At 49.1% G+C, this 21,931-nt stretch overlaps 1 protein-coding gene across 4 annotated transcripts in view; it reads left to right on the top strand.

The window, feature by feature from the left end:
• Positions 1-21,931, top strand: part of DNAI1 (dynein axonemal intermediate chain 1) — a 191,000-nt gene that overhangs the window by 143,494 nt on the left and 25,575 nt on the right. For 3 of the 4 annotated variants that reach the window (XM_053296607.1, XM_053296608.1, XM_053296606.1), the window contains one exon: positions 9,769-9,954. In XM_053296607.1, coding sequence (XP_053152582.1) covers positions 9,769-9,954 — 186 coding nt within the window. Of the gene's footprint in view, positions 1-9,768; positions 9,955-21,931 lie in introns of those variants that run through there. The other variant, XM_053296609.1, reaches the window with a different exon arrangement.

Below are 21,931 nucleotides of genomic sequence, written 5' to 3'. Positions count from 1 at the left end.
CTCACCAAACCATGAATACTTAGGTCACAGTTGGTGAGACCTGCCACCATTTTCCAGTCGCGGATACTCAAATTTGTGATTGGGAAATCCGCGGTTGGCAGGGGACGACTGTAGATGTGCAGAAATATGTAACACAAACAGAGGAAGTTCAGACCTCATTCCTTTACAGATCATAGCAGGAGTGTTCGAGAACTAAATTATAAAACGCTCAAAAGAAATATAAGCCTACAAAGGCCTGAGAAAGTCAGCTTCTTCATAGGATGACTTTGCCTTCAGGGAGGGGCATAAACAGGGGTGAAGTACGTCTTTTGCCTGCAGAAGGTCCCAGTTCACTCTTTGCCATCTGCAGGCTAGACTGGGGAAGACATCTCCCCTTCTGGAACCCTGGAGAGCTCCGACTGCCAGACAAAATTCCCTACACTTCCAGCATTTCTCTCCCCTTGGTATAGTTTGGCCAACAGGCAGCCAGTGGGAGAGGAGGGAGCTTCCATTCACAAGCTGCCCACTGACCCAAGGAATGGGTTGGACACACACAGACCATAATCTTTTAAATATTTAAACATGGATGTACCACACCAACTCCAAACTGCAAGTTCAGGGCATAAACCAGGCATGGATCAGACAGGCAACATGCCAGCATGAGTGACCAACCCTCTACCAGACATTCAGCAAGTTGGTGGTCAACACTTTGTTGCCTCATCATTCCCTGTTCGATCTATCTATCTATCTATCTATCTATCTATCTATCTATCTATCTATCTATCACATTTATATACTGACCAAACTTTCGTCTCTGGGCGGTTAACATAAAACAGTTACAACACATATAAAAAGTTAAAACAATTCAACAATGTAAAATCAATCCCAAAATTAAAACCAACAAATTTTAAAAGGCTGAGAAAGCTTGGTTGAAAAGATGGGTTTTCAGATGTTTTTAAAAAATTGTCAGAGATGGGGAGGATCGTATCTTAGTAGGGAGTGCATTCCACAATCTCGGGGCAGCAACCGAGAAGGCCCGTCTCTGTGTAGCCATCAGACGAGTTGCTGGTAACTGGAGACGGACCTCCTCAGACGACCTCAATGCGCGGTGGGGCTCATAGTGAAGAAGACGCTCTCTTAAATACCCAGGGCCTAAGCCATTTAGAGCTTTGTAAGTTATAACTAGCACTTTGTATTTTGCCTGGAAACCTATTGGCAGCCAGCGTAAGTCCATCAGCAAAGGAGTAATCTCTCCGAGATGACCCAGAGACCAACCTGGCTGCCGCGTTCTGAACCAACTGAAGTTTCCAGACTACGTACAAAGGCGTACTCCCTTTTCCTTCAGGACCTACAGACCATATTTGGCCATTTCCTTAACTCCATAGTTATGACTGATGGTCTTATGCCTCCTTCCTGTTACAACTGGTCTATCTCATAAGCTCACCCCCTTTCATGATTGACCAATCATCTCTCATATTCCAGCCTGTCCATCCCCCAACTCCCACTAATGACTCAGTCTGCCTGTATCTTTCCCTCATTACTAAATATGTACTTGTGCCTTTCTGGCAGGATTCTTTGGAAAGCCCTCTGCTTGCTCCTCCCTTGACAGTCCCCCCCCCTGCCCCCAGCTTGTTTGTCTTTCTGCTGATAAGGGCATATCCATGCCGGCAATCCTATGAGAGCATCCATTGACATTGTCCTGCAGCTGCCATGGCTGGCATCAGGCTGCAGTGGGCCCTGGGCCACCGTCCTGTCCTGGGCCTCCTGACGGCGTATGGGGGCCCCCAGAGGGGTGTGTGCCCGCCGGCCCCCACCTTCTGATGCTGCCCATGATGGCTTTCCAGGCAGTTGATGCTCTTCCTTGGGCACTGCTGCCCACAGCCAGAGTTCTCCCAGATGCCCCACCCATCAGGCATCCAGGGGGCCATTTTAGATTCCCCAGGAGGACAGGGCATTTGGGGACTCTGAAATGCCCCAGTGGTTCCAGCTGTGGGCAGTGGTGCTGAAGGAGGAGGAGCTGCCGCTGGCCAGGCGGAGGTGGGCGGCAGCAGCGCAAGGAACCATGTCTCAGAGGCCCAACCCCCTAACACTGCACTGGGGGGGCCGGGGAGGGGAGGGGAGGGGAGGACTTGGGAAATGGCCCTGCGGCTGAAGGGTCACCTGCTGCCACCAGACAGTCAGCTGGCTGGAGCCCAGAGAGGGGGCTGACCAAGCTGCCGCGGAGACACACCCAAAGGATGACTCGCTGCTCCTCCGCTGAGTGCCTTGCTCCGTCACCGCCCTGCCCTCCCCATCTGCAAGCGGGTGTTCAGCAGAGTCCATCCCCTGTGGCATCCTGGGGTCCATTTGCAGACGGGGAGGGCTGGAGAAGGCGGCAGTGGCAGAGAAATGCTTTCAGCCAAAAGAGTCACACCATTGCTGCCGCCACCACTGCCACCAGCACCACAGGAAAGAGGCAGACAGGAGCTGCCAGGGAGGCTCTGTCTTCGGGGAAAGGCTGTAGCTGGATGGCAGAGCCTCTGCTTGGCACACAGAAGGTCCCAGCTTCAATCCCTGGCAGCCTCTCCAGGCAGGGCTGGGAGAGACTGTGGCCTGCAACCCTGGAGAGCCGCTGCCAGTCAGTGCACTGCAGACAATGCGGACGAAGCTAGGTGGACCAACGGTGTGACTCGCTGTCAGGCTGGGTCCTCCTCTCTTCCCGGGAGCAGCTCTCCAGTATCTTCCGTGAAGGCCCCTTTCGTAGCCCTGCCACTTGGTCATCTTTTCACCAAGAGATGCTGGAGATTGTGGCTGGGACCTTCTGCAGGCCTCAGGACACCTGCTCTGGGTTTCCCCCTCAGCTGTGCCAGAAAGCCTGCAAACAGCCTGCAAACAGCTGGGGGGGGGGCGGACCTTGGAAGAGGGCAAAAGTATGCCCAAACTATCTTAATCAGCCTCAGATACCGTCGCAGAGTCAAGATTCGTGGAGCAAAACCTTGCTAACAGAAGGCTTTGGCATTTTCACTGCTCAGAGCATCTCATCGACATAATCTAAGTAATCCTTACAACAGCCCTATATGGCAGATCAGGCGATGGTGGTGACTTATCTGTGATGGCTTAGTTAATGGCAGGGCAGGATTCAAACTGAGGACTTTCTGATTCAGAGCTCGGATCTATAGCCTCCCTGCCTGGTCTGTGCAACCAACCTTCCTTCCTCCCTTCCTCCCCCCGCCCCCGAAGGTTCCACTTTTCTGAATACACACTATGCAGTGCCTGGCCAAAGGAAGAGCAGAGCACATGCACTAGCTCCATGCTAGTCCAAACCGTGTCCAGACTGCTAGCAAGCATGGAGAGACTCTGTGGCTCCTACGGATTGTGTCCGAGCTGTCGCACCAATTTCCCCATAATTCCCAATGAGGAAATTGTCGCTACAGCTCTGAAGCAATCCACAAGGGCCACAGAGCCTCTCCGGGCCTGCTAGCAGCATGGATATGTGGTTTGTACTAGCACGGAGCCAGCATGGACATGGATGCCTCCCACTCTTCATTCAGTGGGGCACTGCACAAAGTGTAAGGCACAACCTTCACAGGTGCCACTTTTGCCGATTCTGCTGCCCCCAGAGATGGCTGTTGGGTGCAGGAGTGGGCAGTTGGCCATCATCAAGGGAAAGGCTTCTCTGGCTGCTGCCACCTCCTGATCTCGCTCCACTCTGCACCCTCCTTGCCCAACCCGTGACTTCTTGGAAGGGCCACCCCACTGCATGGCCACACAGCTTGCTGCTGGTGCACTGTTAACCCGGCTATCTCCACTCTCAGCAGGTCTGGCCAGGCAGTCTCATATGGCCCCCGTAGTAGAGGGGCCAAGTACCGCCTGCCATTCTGTGAAGTTCCACCAGTGGCATCTCCCCACTGGTTGGAAAGTGCCCTACTGTGTGCTAGTCCCTCTAGTTCCCCTTCTCTGCAGGTTCTCTCTACAGCGATCATGCGATTCCTCCTAAAACTCAGATGAAGCAGTTCCAGGGAATGTAAAAGAACATTAATAGCAATGAAGTGGGGTGTGTGTGTGTGTGTGTGTATGTTGTGGGGGCATCTCTCTGGAGTGTGGCAAGGGGCCGCCTTTCCGCACAAGATCGCTTTGCATTAGGCCTCACTGCTTGGATGCCCTTGCAGGCCAGCAGATGCCAGAGAGTGTAACCTGAAGCCCGTTGCTAAATACATCGCCCTTCTCCCCAAAGAGCCTGCTGCTGGCTTGAAAGCCTGGCGGGTTTGATGAGAGTGTGCTCTGCTCTGCTTCAGCAGAGGAATCAAAAAGGGGAGAAGAATCCCTCACAAGGGCAGCAGCAGGAGACGTGTCAGGATACAAAGGGCATCTCTGTATCCAGGCATCCCTCACCTTTCATGGCTGTATCGATTCCATCCATTGTTGCCCGGCTACAAAGCAGATCTTTGCTTTGTTGCTGTCGCCTTTATTTCTGACTCATCCTTGATGCCTGGCTCTGATGACACACTGGTCTTCTCCTTGCTTATGAATATCATTTCCAGGCCAGCTTTCTGCCATGCTGCTCCCAAGGTGGCTTGTCTAACTATTATTTAGCACTCACGCACACCATAATAAAATAGCTGGAATTAATGATTTCAAGTTGCACACTGTATTAACTTGAGTGGGGGAGTAGGGGGTGGGTGGAAGTGGGAGTAGCAAAATCATAACAAAGAAGCATGTCCTATGTACTAATGCATCCGCGTTGGAAATGTATAACGGAAGTTGTAACTTTTTATCGTTTATGGCGGACATCTGGTTATGCAGAAATACTGAATACATATCAACAATACAATTATGGAACAACATGTTTTAGTGTCGATTTCGATGATCTCTTCTTCCTAATTCACACAAATATTCAAGAATTGTGTTTTTACATGATTAGGGCTGAGAAGACCCTTTGTGCTAGATACTGGAAATCAGAAACTGTGTCCACCTCAGGAACATAAAAGGACATATTATGCTGTTCTAACTAAATTAACTCTTTATTTAAGTCTTAAAGAAGGCAAAATATTAATTACTGGAGAAGCAAACCACCTCTGTTTGTAAATGTAGACCATGTGCATGCTTGATTACAAATGGGTTTGAATGTATTTTGGAAACTTTACAAGATAATTTGTTTTTTAAACCAAGGCATTCCAGTATAAACATAATCAAATTCGACACCAAAACATAAAAAACACTCCAAACTGAACTAAAGGGAAAAATAAATCATTCACACAGACATACTTAAAGAAAAGTATGCGTACAATTCTGGTCACAACATCTTAAAAAGGACATTGTAGAACTGGAGAAGGTACAGAAGAGAGCAAGCAAGATGATAAATACATCAGAAGCAGGAAACCTGCCAGGGAGGTGGATGGTTCCATGCTAGGGATCATTAGGAAGGGGATTGAAAATAAAACGGCTAATATTATAATGTCCTTATACAAAACTATGGTGCGGCCACACCTGGATTACTGTGTACAATTCTGGTCACCACATCTAAAGAATGACATTGTAGAACTGGAAAAGGTGCAGAAGAGGGCAACCAAGATGATCAGCGGCCTAGAGCACCTTCCTTATGAGGCAAGGCTACAACACCTGTGGCTTTTAAGTTTAGAAAAAAATACGACTGCGGGGAGACATGATAGAGGTCTATAAAATCATGCATGGTATGGAGAAAGTGGATAGAGAGAAATTCTTTTCCCTCTCACACAACACTAGAACCAGGGGTCAGCCCATGAAATTGAATGCCACGAAATTTAGGACCAACAAACGAAAGTACTTTTTCACACAACGCATGATCCACTTGTGGAACTTTCTGCCACAGGATGTGGTGACAGCCAACAACCTGGATGGCTTGAAGAAGGGTTTGGATAACTTCATGGAGGAGAGGTCTATCAATGGCTACCAGTCGGAGGGCTGTGGGCCACCTCCAGCCTCAAATGCAGGATGGCTCTGAGTACCAGTTGCAGGGGAGTCACAGCAGGAGAGAGGGCAGGCCCTCAACTCCTGCCTTTGGCTTCCAGCGGCATCTGGTGGGCCACTGTGCGAAACAGGATGCTGGACTAGATGGGCCTCCTTGGGCCTGATCCAACAGGGCTGTTCATATGTTCTTATGTTCTTTAAAAAATCCAATGTATTTAAAAAGTCTTGTGGCACCAAATTTGTCTAAGGGGCCAGAAAACTCTTTTGATGTCTTGCTACAACTGCCCGCCCCCCCCGGAACTGACTGTTCAGACTATTCCCCCCACCCACCCCCAAGACAAGGGTGAAAAGCAGCGTCTGTCCCTAAAAAGTGCCTGTCGCAGTTTAGGGCTCTTTAGCTTGTCAGGCAGGTGTCTCTTCCGCTGTGCTGCGGGGCTTGGCAAAGCACATTTCATGGTCCCTGCTGGCCAGACTCTGTCAGTTGCAGCCTCATCTCTGGCTGCTTTCCGAATATCATTTGCATTAAGTTCTCAGGTGCTCTTTTGGGCCATACCAGAGGGGCACTTGGAGAGTGTAGGGAGCAACTGGGAACAGAGCGTGTGTGCGTGTGTATCTTTCTTTGGGGATGGAGGGGACTCCAGCCATATTCTCCTCCATCCAAGGAAGAGGCCTTTGCAGCTTTTTTGCTTCTACAAGCTGATTAAATCCAGCCACACTGGCCTTTCTTTTCTTTTCTTTTTTAAAGGAATACTGATAAGTGCATTTCTCAATTTCATCTCAGGGCCTTCTCTGCCTCCTGAAGAAATGAAAAAGATCATTCTTTTCTGCAGCCCAGTTAATAAACAAACAAACAAACTCAAAAAAGCTTTTGACTTTGGGAGTTCACAGAAATCAGAGCTTGTGACTGAAAAGTTCAGCCACTTGATTCTATCTTTGACCTTCTGTGCACTGTCGGCCCCGGTGCTGTGCATCTGTGTGGCTGTCGGGGTTTCGGAGAGAACGGAGTCCAGGAGCCCTTTGTATTTGTCAGTGCTTCAAAACCATGGCCGGCTGCTGAGGGCTCCTCCTTGTTTGCAGCTGGGACCTTCCCGGACTGCTGCAGAAATGGAGGGAACAGAGAAACTGCCAGGAAATGAAGACAGAGGCCTTCCCCTGCGGGCTCTCCCCTCGCAGACCCTGTGATCAGAGGTAGACTGCCTCTGATCAGAGGGGTTCAAGGTAGCTGTCCTCCTGGCTGCTGGTGGATCTTGCCACTACAGCCAATTTGCTTCCTCCTTTTTTGAAGCCACCGTAGCAAGTGGCTGTCACTGCAACTTCTAGGAAGACTTCCATAATTGAAATAAATGCCATAATGGAATACGTTGCATCTGCAGACTCTTTTCTTCTCTGACAGCTGCACACTTTATTTATTTATTTACTACATTTTTGTACCACCTTTCTGCCTTGACAAAGGCACCCAAAGCAGTACACAATATTAAAAGAAGCAAATTACGTCTCAGGCTGTTGGTCTTTTCAGGAGCGGAGGACAAGAGCTCCCTGGCCTGGACACCCCCTTTCTTGCCTTCCTCTCAGGGCACACGGGTCTCTCCGTCCTTTATGCATTTACTCCACAATTGCCTGGCTTGCCCTGCTACGAGGCTTCCTTGTTGCATTTTTTAAACTGTTATTGTTTGCTTATTCATGCATATTGATTATGCAATTGTGATAATTGGCAATAAAATAAACAAATGAGCAAACGGTGAGGTTGCAAATAGGGAATATCTAATGGAAGGACTGAATGTGGCTGGTTGCTTCCAGGAAGGACAAATTACAGGACCAGGAGGAAGGAAAAATGGAATAGTGGGCTTTTGCTAAATGAGACTTATCTCTGAGTAAACGTACCACAGGTAGACAGTTAGGTAACAGTTTCTTGTTAATCCCACTTCCTTCTGATTGTGGAAGAGCAAATGCCCCAGCAGTGCTGAAGAGCCTGAATGTGGAAGCGCTTTTGCCCAGGAGAAGAAAGCTGGCTCTTCTCTTTCCCCGCCCCCAACCATGATGTCCCACTGATGACTGATGAAGGCATGGGGCCCAGGGAAGATAGGGTTGTAAAAATGTTGTGGGCTGGTAAACTTCTGTGAACTTTTTTGCAAGGTGGTTCTAAGGAACAGCTCCGTAACCACGAGTCCTGAGCTAGGCAGAGTTTGAGAGAGGTCTTGGGCATAGCAGGGGGAGACTTCAGAACAGGAGAAGTTTGAGAGGACCTGGTGGATGTAGCCTCTACAGCTGACCTGCTCGATTGGCTCTCCTTGGCACACTCAAGTGGATTTGGGCATGCCTGTGGTCTGGCATCAGAGCCGGATTGGGGGCAGATGGTGGCTGGGCTCCTTTAATAGTTCACATGGTGTTTACTTTTCTTGCCTGTTGCCTCCACTCGCTGTGAAACCCATTAGCACAGCAAGCTCCCCCTGCCCCACCCCTGATCAATTACCTCCACGCACCTCTTGATTGCATTATCATCCAAGCCCTGAGTAGCGGAGCACTCAGCATCCCTCCCAGTACGCGCAGTTAGCATTTGCCAGCCAACGCTTGAATCTCTGCATGGATCTCAGCTTGCGCCTTGATTGTCGAATTATTGTAGGCATTTGATCTGGCAGCTGGGAGTCTGCGATACCAAGGGATGATATTTCCAGCTTGTTTTCAAAGATGTGCTCCGCCATCTCTGCCCGGAGTCCTCTCTTTGCACCAGCCTCCGTTTAGCCGCTGCAGTGTGGCCTGATGATCCCTGCGCCTGCTGCAGTCGAGGCCAGGGCCGTTTTGCTGCCGGCCCTGGCCTGGCCTGGCCTGGCCCTCCTGCTTGCCACGCTGCCTTGTCTTGTATTTGTATAAGCTGGAACATGCCCTTCAGTGCTGGGAAGAAGCCGGCTGGCGTGTGAGTGCGCGTGTGGATCGAGGGGAATGTGGGGAAGCAGGAGGAGGAGGAGGAGGAGGCAGTTCAGGAGGCTCATGAAATGGAAGGATGCTGCTGCTGCCGCCGCCGCCGCCAGGGGAGGGAGGGAGGGAGGGCTAGCCATGGGGGCAGCCAGCTGCTGGGCAGGTTTCTGATGAAAGCCAAACGGGCTAGAACACGGATCCTGGAACAGCACTTAAAGAGGTTTAGAAATGAAAGAGATCTCAGAATGGCTTCCGCCAGAAAAGGTCTGGAAGCCGCCTGTCAAGCCAACGGAAGTGGCAACCTCTGGTGTCCCCAGAACTGGCTTGACTCTGGTTACAGAGGCCTGGTCAACACTTTGGGTCTTTTCTGACTCTGATCAGCTGTATAGCAGTTTGACTGTCATGGCTTCCTCCAAAGGATCCTGGAAATTGTAGTTTGGTGACCTGCAGAGCATTCTTTGTTCCCAGTCTCCAAAGAATTTTACAGAGTTCTTTTTTGCTATTTATTTTTGTTTTCCTTTATCTTAATTAATTGGTTTTTGTTACTTACTTACTTAATTAATTGGTTTTTGTTTTGTTTTATTTTACTGCTTTTATATTGTGTCTTGTTTGTTTTTAGCATTGATTTGTTGTACCACTTTGTAGTAGTGGTAATAATAAAACATAGGGTTGTTAGCATATTAATTGCCTAAAATTAAGGTACTGTGTAGTAGAAAGCATAGAACTGTAGAACTGGTTTGGATCTAAAAGGTGAGTATAAATATTGAAATGAAATCTGCCACGGTCTGCTTCTTTGGGGTCTGGCTATTGGTCTGGGCAGCCCTTTTGGCCCTGTTCATCTCTTTTGGCCTCCATTGCTAGGGCTCTATTATGTTCATCCAAAGATTCACTTTTCTGGCCAGTCAGGTGGTATTAACCTCTTCTGTGCCTGCCCCCTTGCTCTCTCCCCAGGCCCACGTGTTTGACCTGAGTGTCAACAAATACGAGCCCATTTGCAACCAGTCAGTGGTGGCGAAGAAGAAGAACAAGATCACCCATGTCCAGTTCAATGCCATCTACCCCATCATCATCATCGGAGATGACCGTGGCCATGTGACCTGTCTGAAGCTTTCACCCAACCTCCGCAAGATGCCCAAGGTAAGCTTTTCACAGTGGGGCCATTTCTGCCCATGGCACGCCGGATCTGAGTCCCTCTAGTAGGTGATTTGCAATATTCAGTTCAAAATTATTGGAGTCAGGACTAGCACATCCACTAGGCAAACTAGGTGGTAGCCTAGGGCGCCAAGTGGGGATGGGCACCGATCGGCTGGGTCACATGCCATCACCCCAGTGAGCCAAAACCATCCTAATCCACTGGGGCGCAGGTGCTTGCCTGCTGCCCCACCACGGATGGTTGCAGCAACAAGGAGGATGAGCAGCAGAGCAAGCCAATTCAGCAGGGGTGGAGGGCACCATCACTGGCGGCCATCCCCACACCCTCCCTTTGCGGACTGTATCGGTCTGCCCCCTGCCAGCCACACAGTTCTCTCTCCCTGCTGAGGTGGCCTTGTGTGACTCCCCAAAGCACATGGGAAGGGGGTGGCAGCTGCCAGGCTATGGGGATGTGGGACTGTGTGCGTGTGCAGGGAAGAAGCAGGGGAGTAAGTCCTTTGGGACTGCGCTCCTCAGTGAGGGAGGTGTCCCAGGATCTCAGAGCAAATATGTGGCAATCGGGCCGTAGTTCAGTGGCAGAGCAGATATGCATGCAGAAGGTCTCGGGTTCAGTCCCTGGTGGCATCTCCAGGTAGGGCTGAGAGAGATTCCTGCCTGAAACCTTGGAGAGCCGCTGCCAGTCAATGTAGACAAAACGCCAATGATCTGACTCTCGAGATGGCAGCTTCCTATGTTCATATCTCTGATTGTTCCCTGCCTGGAACCTGGAGAGATAAGGCCATTCAGTGTGGACATTACTGAACCAGCTTTATTTATTAATATATTTATATTTTTCTATGTAAACCAGTGTCAGAACTTTTGTTGAAAAGTGGTATATAAAATATGTGTAGTAGCAGTGGATGGAGCAATGGTCTGACTAGGTATAAGTTGCTTGCTGGTCTTGAAGAGAGAGGAAGCAACAAGCTTGTATTTATCTCCTAAAGAAGATATCAAGCAAGGGAACACAGCAAGGAAATAAAATAAATAAATCACCAAGAAAACAAGGGGGGAAGGGTTTGATTTTTGGCTGGCTGGCAGTGTTTGTGTCTTTGCCAGAGGAGAAGCCTGAGTGGGGGATATATTCATTCCAGGTGAGGGCCCCAGCTTGTGGGAGAACTCACATTCCTGAGCTGAGTCAGTTTGACTGCTGGTGTTGAATACAAGGCTCAGACCAGAGGAGCTTTGCTCCCAGGAGTTAGCAACCAGAAAACAAAGGAGTTTTGCAGGAGTTTTGTGGGATATTGGCGGGAAGCTCTGTAGGGAGGCACACAAGTAGTTCCCCTTCATCACAGGGGAGACACCCAATGCAAGAATAAGGTGAGTTCTACCCAACCTTTGTAATTTTTCTTGGAGGACAAAACTAAAAACCATTTATTAGCTGACAACTGTACCCAGTACCTCGCTTCAAACCCCATATACTCTAAATAGCCAATAAGACTAGTTATGAAGGTAGAATGCCAGCAGGGGAGGGGCTGCTTCCCAGTGTATTGCACAGAATGTCGCATGTATGACTCTCTGCCCGAGGGGCAGAAGTCCTGAGTGTGCGCTTAGTGCAAATTGCTCTTGGCTCTCAGGGAACAGGTTTGTTCCCTTGAAGCCAAAGTGGCTGACCTGGAGAAGCTCAGGGAGGCAGAGAGGTGTGTGGATGATACCCTCACGGATGTGATAGAGGCATCCCACTCCCAGGCTGACGGCGCTTCTGCTGCCATGGAGATTGAGGGTCTCAGGGAAGGAGGACATCGGTCTGAGGAAGAGGGAAACACTCCCTTAGGAGGAACCCCTTCCTTTGGGTGATGCGCCCATATCCTTTCACACAGAGGATACACCTCCAGGGGGTGGGGGTATCCTAGTAGTGGGTGATTCGATCATTAGGGTCATAGAGAGATGAGTCTGTGACCCATGTGTAGACCGCACGGTTACTTGCCTGCTTGGTGCGAAGGTTGCAGATGTGACGCTGCATCTAGGTAGGTTGTTGGGCAGTGCCGGGGAGGAGTCAGCTGTCGTGGTGCACGTTGGCATGAATGATGTTGGGAAATGCAGCTGGGAGGTCCTGGAAGCCAAATTTAGGCTGCTAGGTAGCATACTGAAGTCCACGACCCCCAGGGTAGCATTCTCTGGTGCTACCTGTTCCACGCACAGAGACAGCGAGACAGGCGGCGCTGAGGGGTCTCAATGTGTGGATGAGACGGTGGTGCCAGGAGGAGGGGTTTAGATTCATTACGCACTGGGACACATTTTGGGAAAAGCGAAGCCTGTACAAAAGGGACGGGCTCCACTTGAATCAAAATGGAACCAGACTGCTGGTGCTAAAAATCAAGAAGGTCGCAGAGCAGCTTTTAAAATGACGCCTGGGGGATTGCTGGCCGGAACAGGGTGGTATCTGCTTCGGCTGGCAAAATCCCCTAAGGTGTGAGAGTGAACATGTTTCCGATAAAGACTCAGTTGAGCAGAAGGGAACACAGGACAGCTGGCCAAATAGGTCAAATGATGGTAAGGGGGATAGCACACGCCAGCACTAGGCGAGGAAACCAGTGTATAGGTGTATACTAATGCCAGAAGCCTCCGAGCCAAGATGGGTGAGCTGGAGTACTTGGTTACTAATGCGAACATAGATATAGTGGGTGTAACAGAAACCTGGTGGAATGGTGAGAACCAGTGGGGGACGGTGATTCCTGAATATAAACTCTCTAGAAGGGACAGGGAGGTGAGAATTGGGGGCGGAGTGGCGCCCTATATCAAAGAAGGGATAGATTCCAATAAGCTAGAAAACCTAGGTGGACCGGAGTCCTCCACAGAATCATTATGGGTAACATTACGAGGCTGAAAGAAAATGTGTTACTAGGGACATGCTATCGCCCTGCAGATCAAAGCACTGAGAGTGACCTGGAGTTGGAGAAACAAATAAGAGAGGCGTCAAAGAGAGACAGGGCAGTAATAATGGGTGACTTCAACTACCCACACATAGACTGGGTAAATTCACATTCAGGTAATGAGAGAAAGTCCAAATTTCTAGATGTGCTAAATCAGGGTTTCTTAACCTTAGGCCCCCAGATGTTGATGGACTACAACTCCCATCACCCCAGCCATGTCCATTGTAGCTGGGGATGATGGGAGTTGTAGTCCATCAACATCTGGGGGCCCAAGATTAAGAAACCCTGTGCTAAATGACTGTGCCTTAGAATAGTTAGTCACAGAACCAACCAGAGAGATGGAGACTTTGGATTTAATCCTGAGTGGTGCCTAGGACCTGGTGCAAGATGTCAGAGTTGCAGAACCATTGGGTAGCAGTGACCATAGTGTGATCCAGTTCAGCATATATGCAAGTGGAGAATTGTCAAGGACATCCAACACAGATGCATTGGACTTCAGAAGAGGGAACTTTTCAAAAATGAGGGGACTGGTAAGAAAGAAGTTGAAAGGGAAAGTTAGGAGGGTCAAATCACTCCAGAATGCATGGAACCTATTTATTTGCTACATTTTTATACCACCTTTCTGCCTTGACAAAGGCACCCAAATGTATAACTTGTCCCTACAATCAGGCTCTGCACCGGAGGATTGGAAAGTAGCTAATGTAACTCAGGTTTTCAAAAAGAGATCCAGGGGGGATCTGGGAAATTACAGGCCGGTCAGCTTAACTTTGGTGATGAATAAATTGATGGAAAGCATACTTAAGGACAAAATTGTTAAGCATGTAGAAGAAAAGGCTTGCTGAAGGAGAACCATCATGGCTTCTGCAAGGGAAAGTCTTGGCTCACTAATCTTTTGAAGTTCTTTGAGAGTGTCAACAGGCATGTGGATAAAGATGATCCGGTTGACATAGTATACTTGGACTTCCAAAAAGCTTTTAATAATGTTCCCCACCAAAGGCTTATGAGTAAACTTAGCAGTCAAGGAATAAGGTGACAGGTTCATGTGTGGATCGGTAACTGGTTTAAGGACAGGAAACAGAGAGTAGGAATAAATTGATAGTTTTCATAATGGAGGTAGGTAGGAAGTGGGGCGCCCAGGGATCGGTACTGGGACCAGTGATGTTTAACTTGTTCATAAACAATCTAGAAGTTGTGGTGAGCAGCGAAGTGGCCAAATTTGCAGATGACACTAAACTATTTAGGGTAGTGAAAGCCACAATGGATTGTGAGAAACTCCAAAAAGATCATTCCAAACTGGGGGACTGGGCGACAAATTGCTGTTCAGTGTAAGCAAGTGTAAAGTGATGCACATTGGGGCAAAAACTCCCAACTTCACATATATGCTGATGGGTACTGAGCTGTTGGTGACTAACCAGGAGAGAGATCTTAGGGTCATGGTGGACAGCTCATTGAAAATGTCGTCTCCGTGTGTGGCAGCTGTGAAAAAGACTAATTCCATGCTAGGAATCATTAGGAAGGGGATTGAAAATAAAAATGCTAATATTATAATGCCCTTATACAAAACTATGGTGCGACCACATCTGGAGTACTGCATACAGCTTTGGTCACCGTATCTTAAGAAAGATATTGTAGAACTGGAAAAGATACAGAAGAGGGCAACCAAGATGATCAAGGGCTTGAAGCACCTTCCTTATAAGGCTAGGCTACAGCATCTGGGGCTCTTTACCCTGGAAAAGAGCAACTAAGGGGAGACATGAACAAAGTGTATAAAATCATGCATGGAGTGGAGAGGGTGGACAGAGAGAAATGTTTCTCCCTCTCGAACCAGGGGTCACCCCATGAAACTGAAGGTCGGGAAATTGAGGACTGACAAGAGGAAGTACTTTTTCACACAGCACATAATTAATCTATGGAATTCTTTGCCATGGGATGTGGTGATGGCCACCAGCTTGGATGGCTTGAAAAGGCGCTTAGACAAATTCATGGAGGACAGGTCTATCAATGGCTACTAGTCTGATGGCTGTGGGCCACCTCCAGCCTCAGAGGCACGATGCCTCTCAAGCGCAGTCGCAGGGGAGCAACAGCAGGAGAAAAGGGGCATGCCCTCACGTCTTACCTATAGGTTCCCTAGAGGCATCTGGTGGGCCCCTGTAGGAAACAGGATTTTGGACTAGATAGGCCATGGGCCTGATCCAGCAGGGCTGTTCTTATGTCCTTATGCATCTACCCATGGGGAACAATGTGGTGGTTTGAGCTCCCCATTGTTCCCTATGGCCGAATCACTCAACAGCCAGTAATGGTCACTGTTTCAATGAATTGATTTGAGGATTTTGCAATTTGATTCGAGCTCAAATCAAATAGCAAAATCTGATTCATGCACATCCTTATTCAGTAGCCTTTTCTCCCTTGTTCAAGTATTCATGGCTCAGTTGCTTTTTAATAGGAATGGGCTCTGTTTTCTCACTTGCCTCCAACCCTAAATATTCATACCTTGCTCAGGTGTCTAAAGGTGTACAACGAGTGAGTGCCACCACAGAGAAGGCTTGTACATACGACCAGTATAAACTCCTAAGTTCCTGGGATGTAGAGTTGTGCACGGAACAGGATTTGTTTTCCATTCCAAGCTTGGAACAGAACAGAATGGAATGTTTTGTCGAGCGGGTTGTTCCGAGGAACAAGCTTGGAACATATTGAGTGTTCCAGGCACCATGAGGGTGGGCAGCGAGGGGCACAGGGGCTGTACCCCAGTGGGAAGGAGACCCATGTAGGACCTTGGCTCCCCCTAATCCGCCAGGTTCCTTCCTTCCCTGCCTCTTTGGGACTGCAAGGGAGGAGTCTGGGGCCCTGTCATTGAAACCCTGCAGAAGAGGCTTCTTCCTTCTTCATAGCATCCATCAGGGCTGTTCTCAGGACCCTAATCAGGGTGGGAGAAGCGGCCTGCCAGTGTAGAACTCCTGACTGGTGGTCGTGTGTTTGCAAAGATCCAGGGGTGGGGAGCTGGGGAGGAAGGCTTCTCATCCACCCTAGGTAAAATGCTGGGACAGCGTGTGGGATTCCTACCCAACTCCCAGCTCTCCCATGATCACTCTCCCCTCCTCCTACCTCGATCTTTGTAAACACACTTCTGAAAGGTGGTAAATACATCTAAAATAATGGCAACTGATGGGGGAGGGTGCACATGGCTCTCGTACCCTGTTTTGGATCGTGAGGACAAGCCAGTTTGCTCCTGCACTCCCCTGCTGCAGCTGGAGCCTGACAGTCATCTTTCCATGTCCCCTCGGCACGTATTCCTCTGTCTAATGCCCTTTCCTTTGATCTCCTCTTCTCGTCATTCAGGTAGGGGTGTGTGTGTGTGTGTGTGTAGCTTATTTTAAGCTGAAGTGGCTTCCCGGGAGAGTCTGGACACGCCATATTAGTGTGTGAGAGAGAAATGCCAGCATTTAGCGGAGGACGCTTCCATGTCAGCCTGTTGAGAGGTGATTTGGAGGTTCCTTTAGTTGGTGGCGTAGGGCCTATCCAGGGCCCCTCCCTGCTCCAGCGACAGGCCCACGTGGTCTGAGAGATGCAGCCTGGCCTCTCTCGCAGTGTCCCCTGCGAACTGAGCAAAGAGGCACCTTTCAAAAGTGGTGATCCTCATTACTGAGCAGGGGGAGAGCAACTGGCCCTCTCCATCCCCAGCACAGCATCCCTCCAGTGGCTGTGGCTGGTGTCTATTGCATGTTTCATTCTTTAGATTGTGAGCCCTTTGGGGAGGGGGAGCCCATTTATTTGTTTGTTTGTTTATTTATTTATTTATATCTAGGTACACCGCTTTGGGAACCTTTGTGGAAAAATGGTATATAAATATGCGTCGTATTTGTTTTCGTGTCGCAAAGGATGCTGGCGTGCCCCTCTCAGATCATGCTCTGCTGCCAGGGCCGGATTAACATAGTAGCAAATGTAGCATTTGCTACGGGCCCCGCGTTTTCTAGGGCCCCTCACGCCTGGCTTGAACGTCTTGCCCCTTCTTTTGCTCTCTGTTTGGTGCTCTCTGCTGATTCTCCTCATTGCCTGCTGCTGCCCATTCTCTCGCCTCGTTCGAGGGCATTTAAGCAAAGTCTTCCTGGCACCATGGTGTTGATTGGGTTATCTATTATGTTAAGCAGCACGGGAGGGAGTAGTAAGAACAACAATAGGAACAGATAGCTTGCAAAGGGGTATCAAAGATAACTTAATCGCCAGGGAGTTGGTCCTTATTTGTTTAAACTGTAAAAGTTTTTAAAAACATACACAGAGAGAGTAAAAGAAATTAATGCAGTTTAGATTAAAAAACAACCAACTATTAATGCCGGGCGGAAGAAAGGAAGCTAAAGAAGATGCTAGTTGAATGTTGCCAGCGTTTTCCGACTGACTGGGAGAGGGTAAAGATAAACAATGAGAACGTGTACCTTTAAGAGGAAAAAGAACACCGGAAGTAACTCAGATGCAGGGCAAGAGGAGTCTCAAAGTTTAGTGGATCAATTGAGGGGAGCTTGAGGGAGATTATATGATGGTCTTGTTGGGTAAGGTCACTTAGATCCTCCTTTAGTATCTAGTGCTGTTGGGAGGGAATTTGTGATCATTGCTTTTCAAGGAACTGCCAAATTTAAGGTGAGCTCCTTTCCTCTCCTCTAGAACTGAAATAACTACGGCTGCGTTGCCAACTTCATTAGCTTTACATTGGGATGTCCAAAGATAAACGGAGGCTGCAAACCTAAACATACTTACTAGAGAGTAAGGCTCATTGAGTTCAGTGGGACTTACTTCTGAGTAAACATGCTTAGTGTTGCACTGAATGATTTGTGCATTTCCTCCTTTTAATATTAAGCATGTTAGTGTAATTTAGATTGAAAGAGGCTGTGCCTCCTGCCAAAAGATTGTCTTTGGGATACTTCTGTTTTCATGGAAGTTGCTCATCATAATGCACCTCATCATAATCACATTCATTTGCAATGCATCAACTATTTTAAATATACACCTGCTTTCCTGTCAGGCTTGCACAAGAGGTTAAACATATATTCTTAATATTGTCAAATGGCCCTTTTAATGTGATGGCTGCTGGGATCCAATATGTTCTGCACACATTGGAATCAAACATCCACTGTTGTGTGCCCAAATTGCTAATAGGTTCAGATTTCTCAAAGTACAGAATTCCTGAGAACCTTTTAATTTAAACATTCAGAGTTTTGTTCCCCACCCCCTTTCTCTTTGTGAAAATAACTCCAAAGGAAAACCCACGGTCAGGAGTCACAAAAGTGTGTGGGTGTGTGTGTGTGTGTGTGTTTTGCAAAGTTTGTTGACTGGCTGGCTCAGCTGAGTGGAGGCATGGGGTGGTTGGTGGGGGGGGGCACTAGGCAAATGAAAAAATTGAATTACTTTACTATGCAAGTAAATAATTTATGTTTCAATATTTATGTGCATTTTTTAAATTTGGGGCCCCTTCATAACATATGCTACAGGCTCCACACTAGCTTAATCCGGCCCTGTCTGCTGCCCACCATCTGCATCCGCCGTGGCACTGCAAAGGGCCCAGGGCCACCGATCACATGATACCCTGCTTCACCGATGGTCCTGACCAGTCGTGCTTGCCACTGGCGAGGGGCTGGTTTGAGTTCTGGGTCTCAAACCAGAACTCCTCGCAGCCAGCCAGGCTCCAGCATCTGGCCTCCTGCGAGGCAGCGTGTCTGTGGAGGGAATTGCTGGCTGAATTTGCTCACCCAGAGAGGCCACCAAGAAGACAGCCTTAGAGTCCCCTCTAAGGGGGTGGGGCTAGTCAGGTGGCCCCGAGCAGCCAGTGTAGCTCTGCAGAGCTGCATGAAACTCCCACCTGTGGATTTGCTCTTCAGGTAGAGCCACGCCTCTCCTTGTGAGAAGGCCTTGCGGGACGGAGAGCCTCCTCCCCACTTGCCCCACCCCACATCCCTGTCTCTGGAACCTGCCTGCCTGCCTGCCCTGAACTCTGCAGCTGCCTTGGGCCCCCACCTAGCAGGTGCCTGGCTCCCCCTTCTGATTGTGGGCTGCTCGCCCTGTGACCCTTTGGGACCGGCCCTTCTGGCCATCCTTGCTGCTTTCTGAAGTGGCTGCTTGGTTGGTGATTGCAAACCTGAGCCGGGAACCGTGTCTGTGGGGGCAGGGCGGAACTGGGAGGGAGCATGGAGGGGGGGATCGGTGACCACCCCCTTGCCCCTTCTCTGCTCACCTTGCCCCGCTTCCCATGCTGCTTCGTTCTGGCTCAAACCAATTGTGCAGTTGCAACCCAAAGCTGGTGCTTGAGCTCTCGTTGAGATAAATACAAGCTGGGTCTCTTGCATTTTGCATCCTTTCCTCTTGAGTGGGAGCTGGCAAGCTGGGCAGTGCCCTGGGCCCAGGGTGCCACTGAGCATGTTTTTGGCTAGAGCCGTCAGCGCCTGCTGCTCTCCATGTGGGAGGCTTTCTGCAGGCTGCTTGGATGTTCTGAGGTTTCCTGGGGCTGCTTGCCACACCTGTCCTGGGGAATACTTACAAACTGCGTTCCTGCCTGTCAATGACTTCACAAGGATTCACTTCAGGAAGCAGCTCTTGGGGGTAGGGGTAGGCCGAGGCTTAGCATCCAAACTCCAGGCCAGTTCCCTGGCATCCATGCACTGCAGAGCCTACCCTCCTCTTCCTCCAAAGAATTCCAGCAGTGGGGTGCTGTTTATGCTTCCAGTCTCCTGATTTTTCTCTTCACAATAACCCTGTACAGTAAGGCAGGCAGCTTGTCTGGCCCAGAGTCACCCAGAGGGTTTCCACCCCGGCTCTTTCCTCTGCACTTCTTGCGCTTTGTCCACTTTGTCGGAAGCCTCCCTGCCCAGAGCTTGCCAACTGTCAAACTACACATGATGGCAGGACCCACCTGGATGAGACCCTCGGGGAGGAGGAGGCCCCAGCCAGGACTTCTGGCCCTGACAAAAACCCCTGATTCCAAGGACCCTGCAGAGCCAGAGCTTGTGGTTGGCCCCTCAGAAGAGCACATCCCCCCCCGAGGTTTCTGCAGTGAGGTCTCTTCCTGGACCCCAGTGGCCTGACTCTGTATAAGGCAGCTTCCTATGTAGCGCCTGAAGAAGGGTGTAGAGAAGCTGGAATAGGTCCAGAGACAGGCAACAAAAATGGCCAGGAGGCTGGAAACCGAGCCCTTTAAGGGAAGGAACGGAGTTTGTTCAGTGTGGGAAAGAGAAGGCTGAGAGGAAACATGACCACCCTTTCCCACAGCCTGAAAGGCTGTGATGCAGAAGAGAGCAAAGACTCAGTCTCAGCTGCCTCAGAGGGCAGGTCCAGATCTCAGGGGATCTAGCTATCTAGCTATCTCTGTGAACCATTTTGCCCATTTTTGTGAAAAGTGGTCTATAAATAGTAGTAGTACTGGTGGTGTAGGCTGGTGGTGTAGGAGTAGGCTTTCCCTTGCTGAAGCTCTTCCGGCAGATACTGGACAACACCTAAGTGTTGGGGATGCTCCAGCTATGAATTTCCTGTTTTGAATGGGGGGTTGGACTAGATGGCCTTCATGGCCCCTCAAACACTAGAATTGTATGTGACTATCAACTCTCCTACCTTATTCCTTCCTCATTGCATGCATTGAGCAGGGCATAGGAGAAGCCTTTTGGTGTCCCACAAAACTATGCACACAGTCAGGCCTCAGCACCAATGGGAGTCTTCATCCCAGAGCAAATAGCAGCCACGGAATGGGGTGCAAAGAACAAAAAGTACTACAGACTGCTTCCGTCTTAGGCTTTCTCAGCTCTTATATACAATTAAGAATGCTTAGTAGGCTGCAAGAATACTTCAAAAAGCACCCCCAAATGATGTTGGGATGGCATGCTTTAAAAATTGTGGTTACTCATTTGCAAAGAACAGGTATGTAGGGAAATGCAAAAGCACACTTAAAAGCTTACAGAGTCTTTTGCAACATCCTGGCTGGATGGGTGGAGGCTAGTGTTTCTCAGTTTAATTATGTTACAGGTAAACAATCACAGAACAGTATCAGGGATATACAAAACACACATCAAAGAAACAGAAAGACTAACGCCAAGTCTGACTAAACAAACTTTTTCCTAGACTAGACTTCCCGAAGCCAAAGCCCAGGCTTCCTTTTCTTGAACTCACCAAAGTCTAGTTGAGAATTCAAGAACCTGCAGCAAAATCTTCCAAGAGCTGCAGTCATCCTGCAGCCATCTTCCATGGCCACCTGTGTTTCTCTGCACTTCCAGCCAGCTGCTTCTAATAAAGAAGCCCTTCTTCCTCCCAATGGCTTTCTAGGTCCCACCCACCTGGTATGCTGATTGGCTGAGCCCTGGAGTTCACCAGACTGTCAGTCAGGACAGGGTTCCCCTCCGGTTAACTCTTTAGAGGGAGTGTAGAGCTGATCACTACACTGTGTCACTGATTAAGCACTTGAGTTTGTACAGATATTGCTAAACAAGCATGTTAGTGAGCCTCTTGAGGCTGGCATGCAAAGCCCTTTCCTGATCCTCCTCAAGCTCTGTGAGCAACCAAGAGCAATAGGAGAATGTCGATGTTTCGGCTTCTGGGTCGAGTGTATTTTCATGTTCTGATTAGATGTCACACTTTCCTCGAGTATGAGACATGCTAAATGGCTGGCAAAAGTGTTGCTGAGTGGGCTACATGCATAAGTTTCCTTTCTGCTTGTAAGGATCCCTCTTAAGCTTCTCTCTGGGTTGGGAGTCTTGCTGTTGCTGCTTCATCATAGTAGCTAACAGAAGCAAGAGGGAAATGGATTCTGAGTCCGAAGTGTTCAGTAGCAATCTGAGTCTGAATTTACCACATTGCTGAGACACACAAAGGCAGGGCCCAAGCTGGGGCTAGACTGGAAGCTCATAGAATCATAGGATGTTTGCTCTGGAAGTACAAGGTGGATTAGAAGAGCTCCATAGTCCAGCTTCCTGGTCAGGGCAGGAAACGGAACGGCTTCAGCATCCCTGACAGGTGACTCTTCCAACCTCGCCTCACTTGCTAACAAAGAGCCTCTGGGCTGAATAAAGGAGCAACTAGATTATGCC

Source organism: Hemicordylus capensis, chromosome 2, assembly GCF_027244095.1.
Source record: "Hemicordylus capensis ecotype Gifberg chromosome 2, rHemCap1.1.pri, whole genome shotgun sequence".
In the NCBI taxonomy this organism is placed as follows: domain Eukaryota; kingdom Metazoa; phylum Chordata; class Lepidosauria; order Squamata; family Cordylidae; genus Hemicordylus; species Hemicordylus capensis.
Note: the sequence above shows the minus strand (reverse complement) of the source record. Positions and strands in the feature narration are given on the sequence as shown.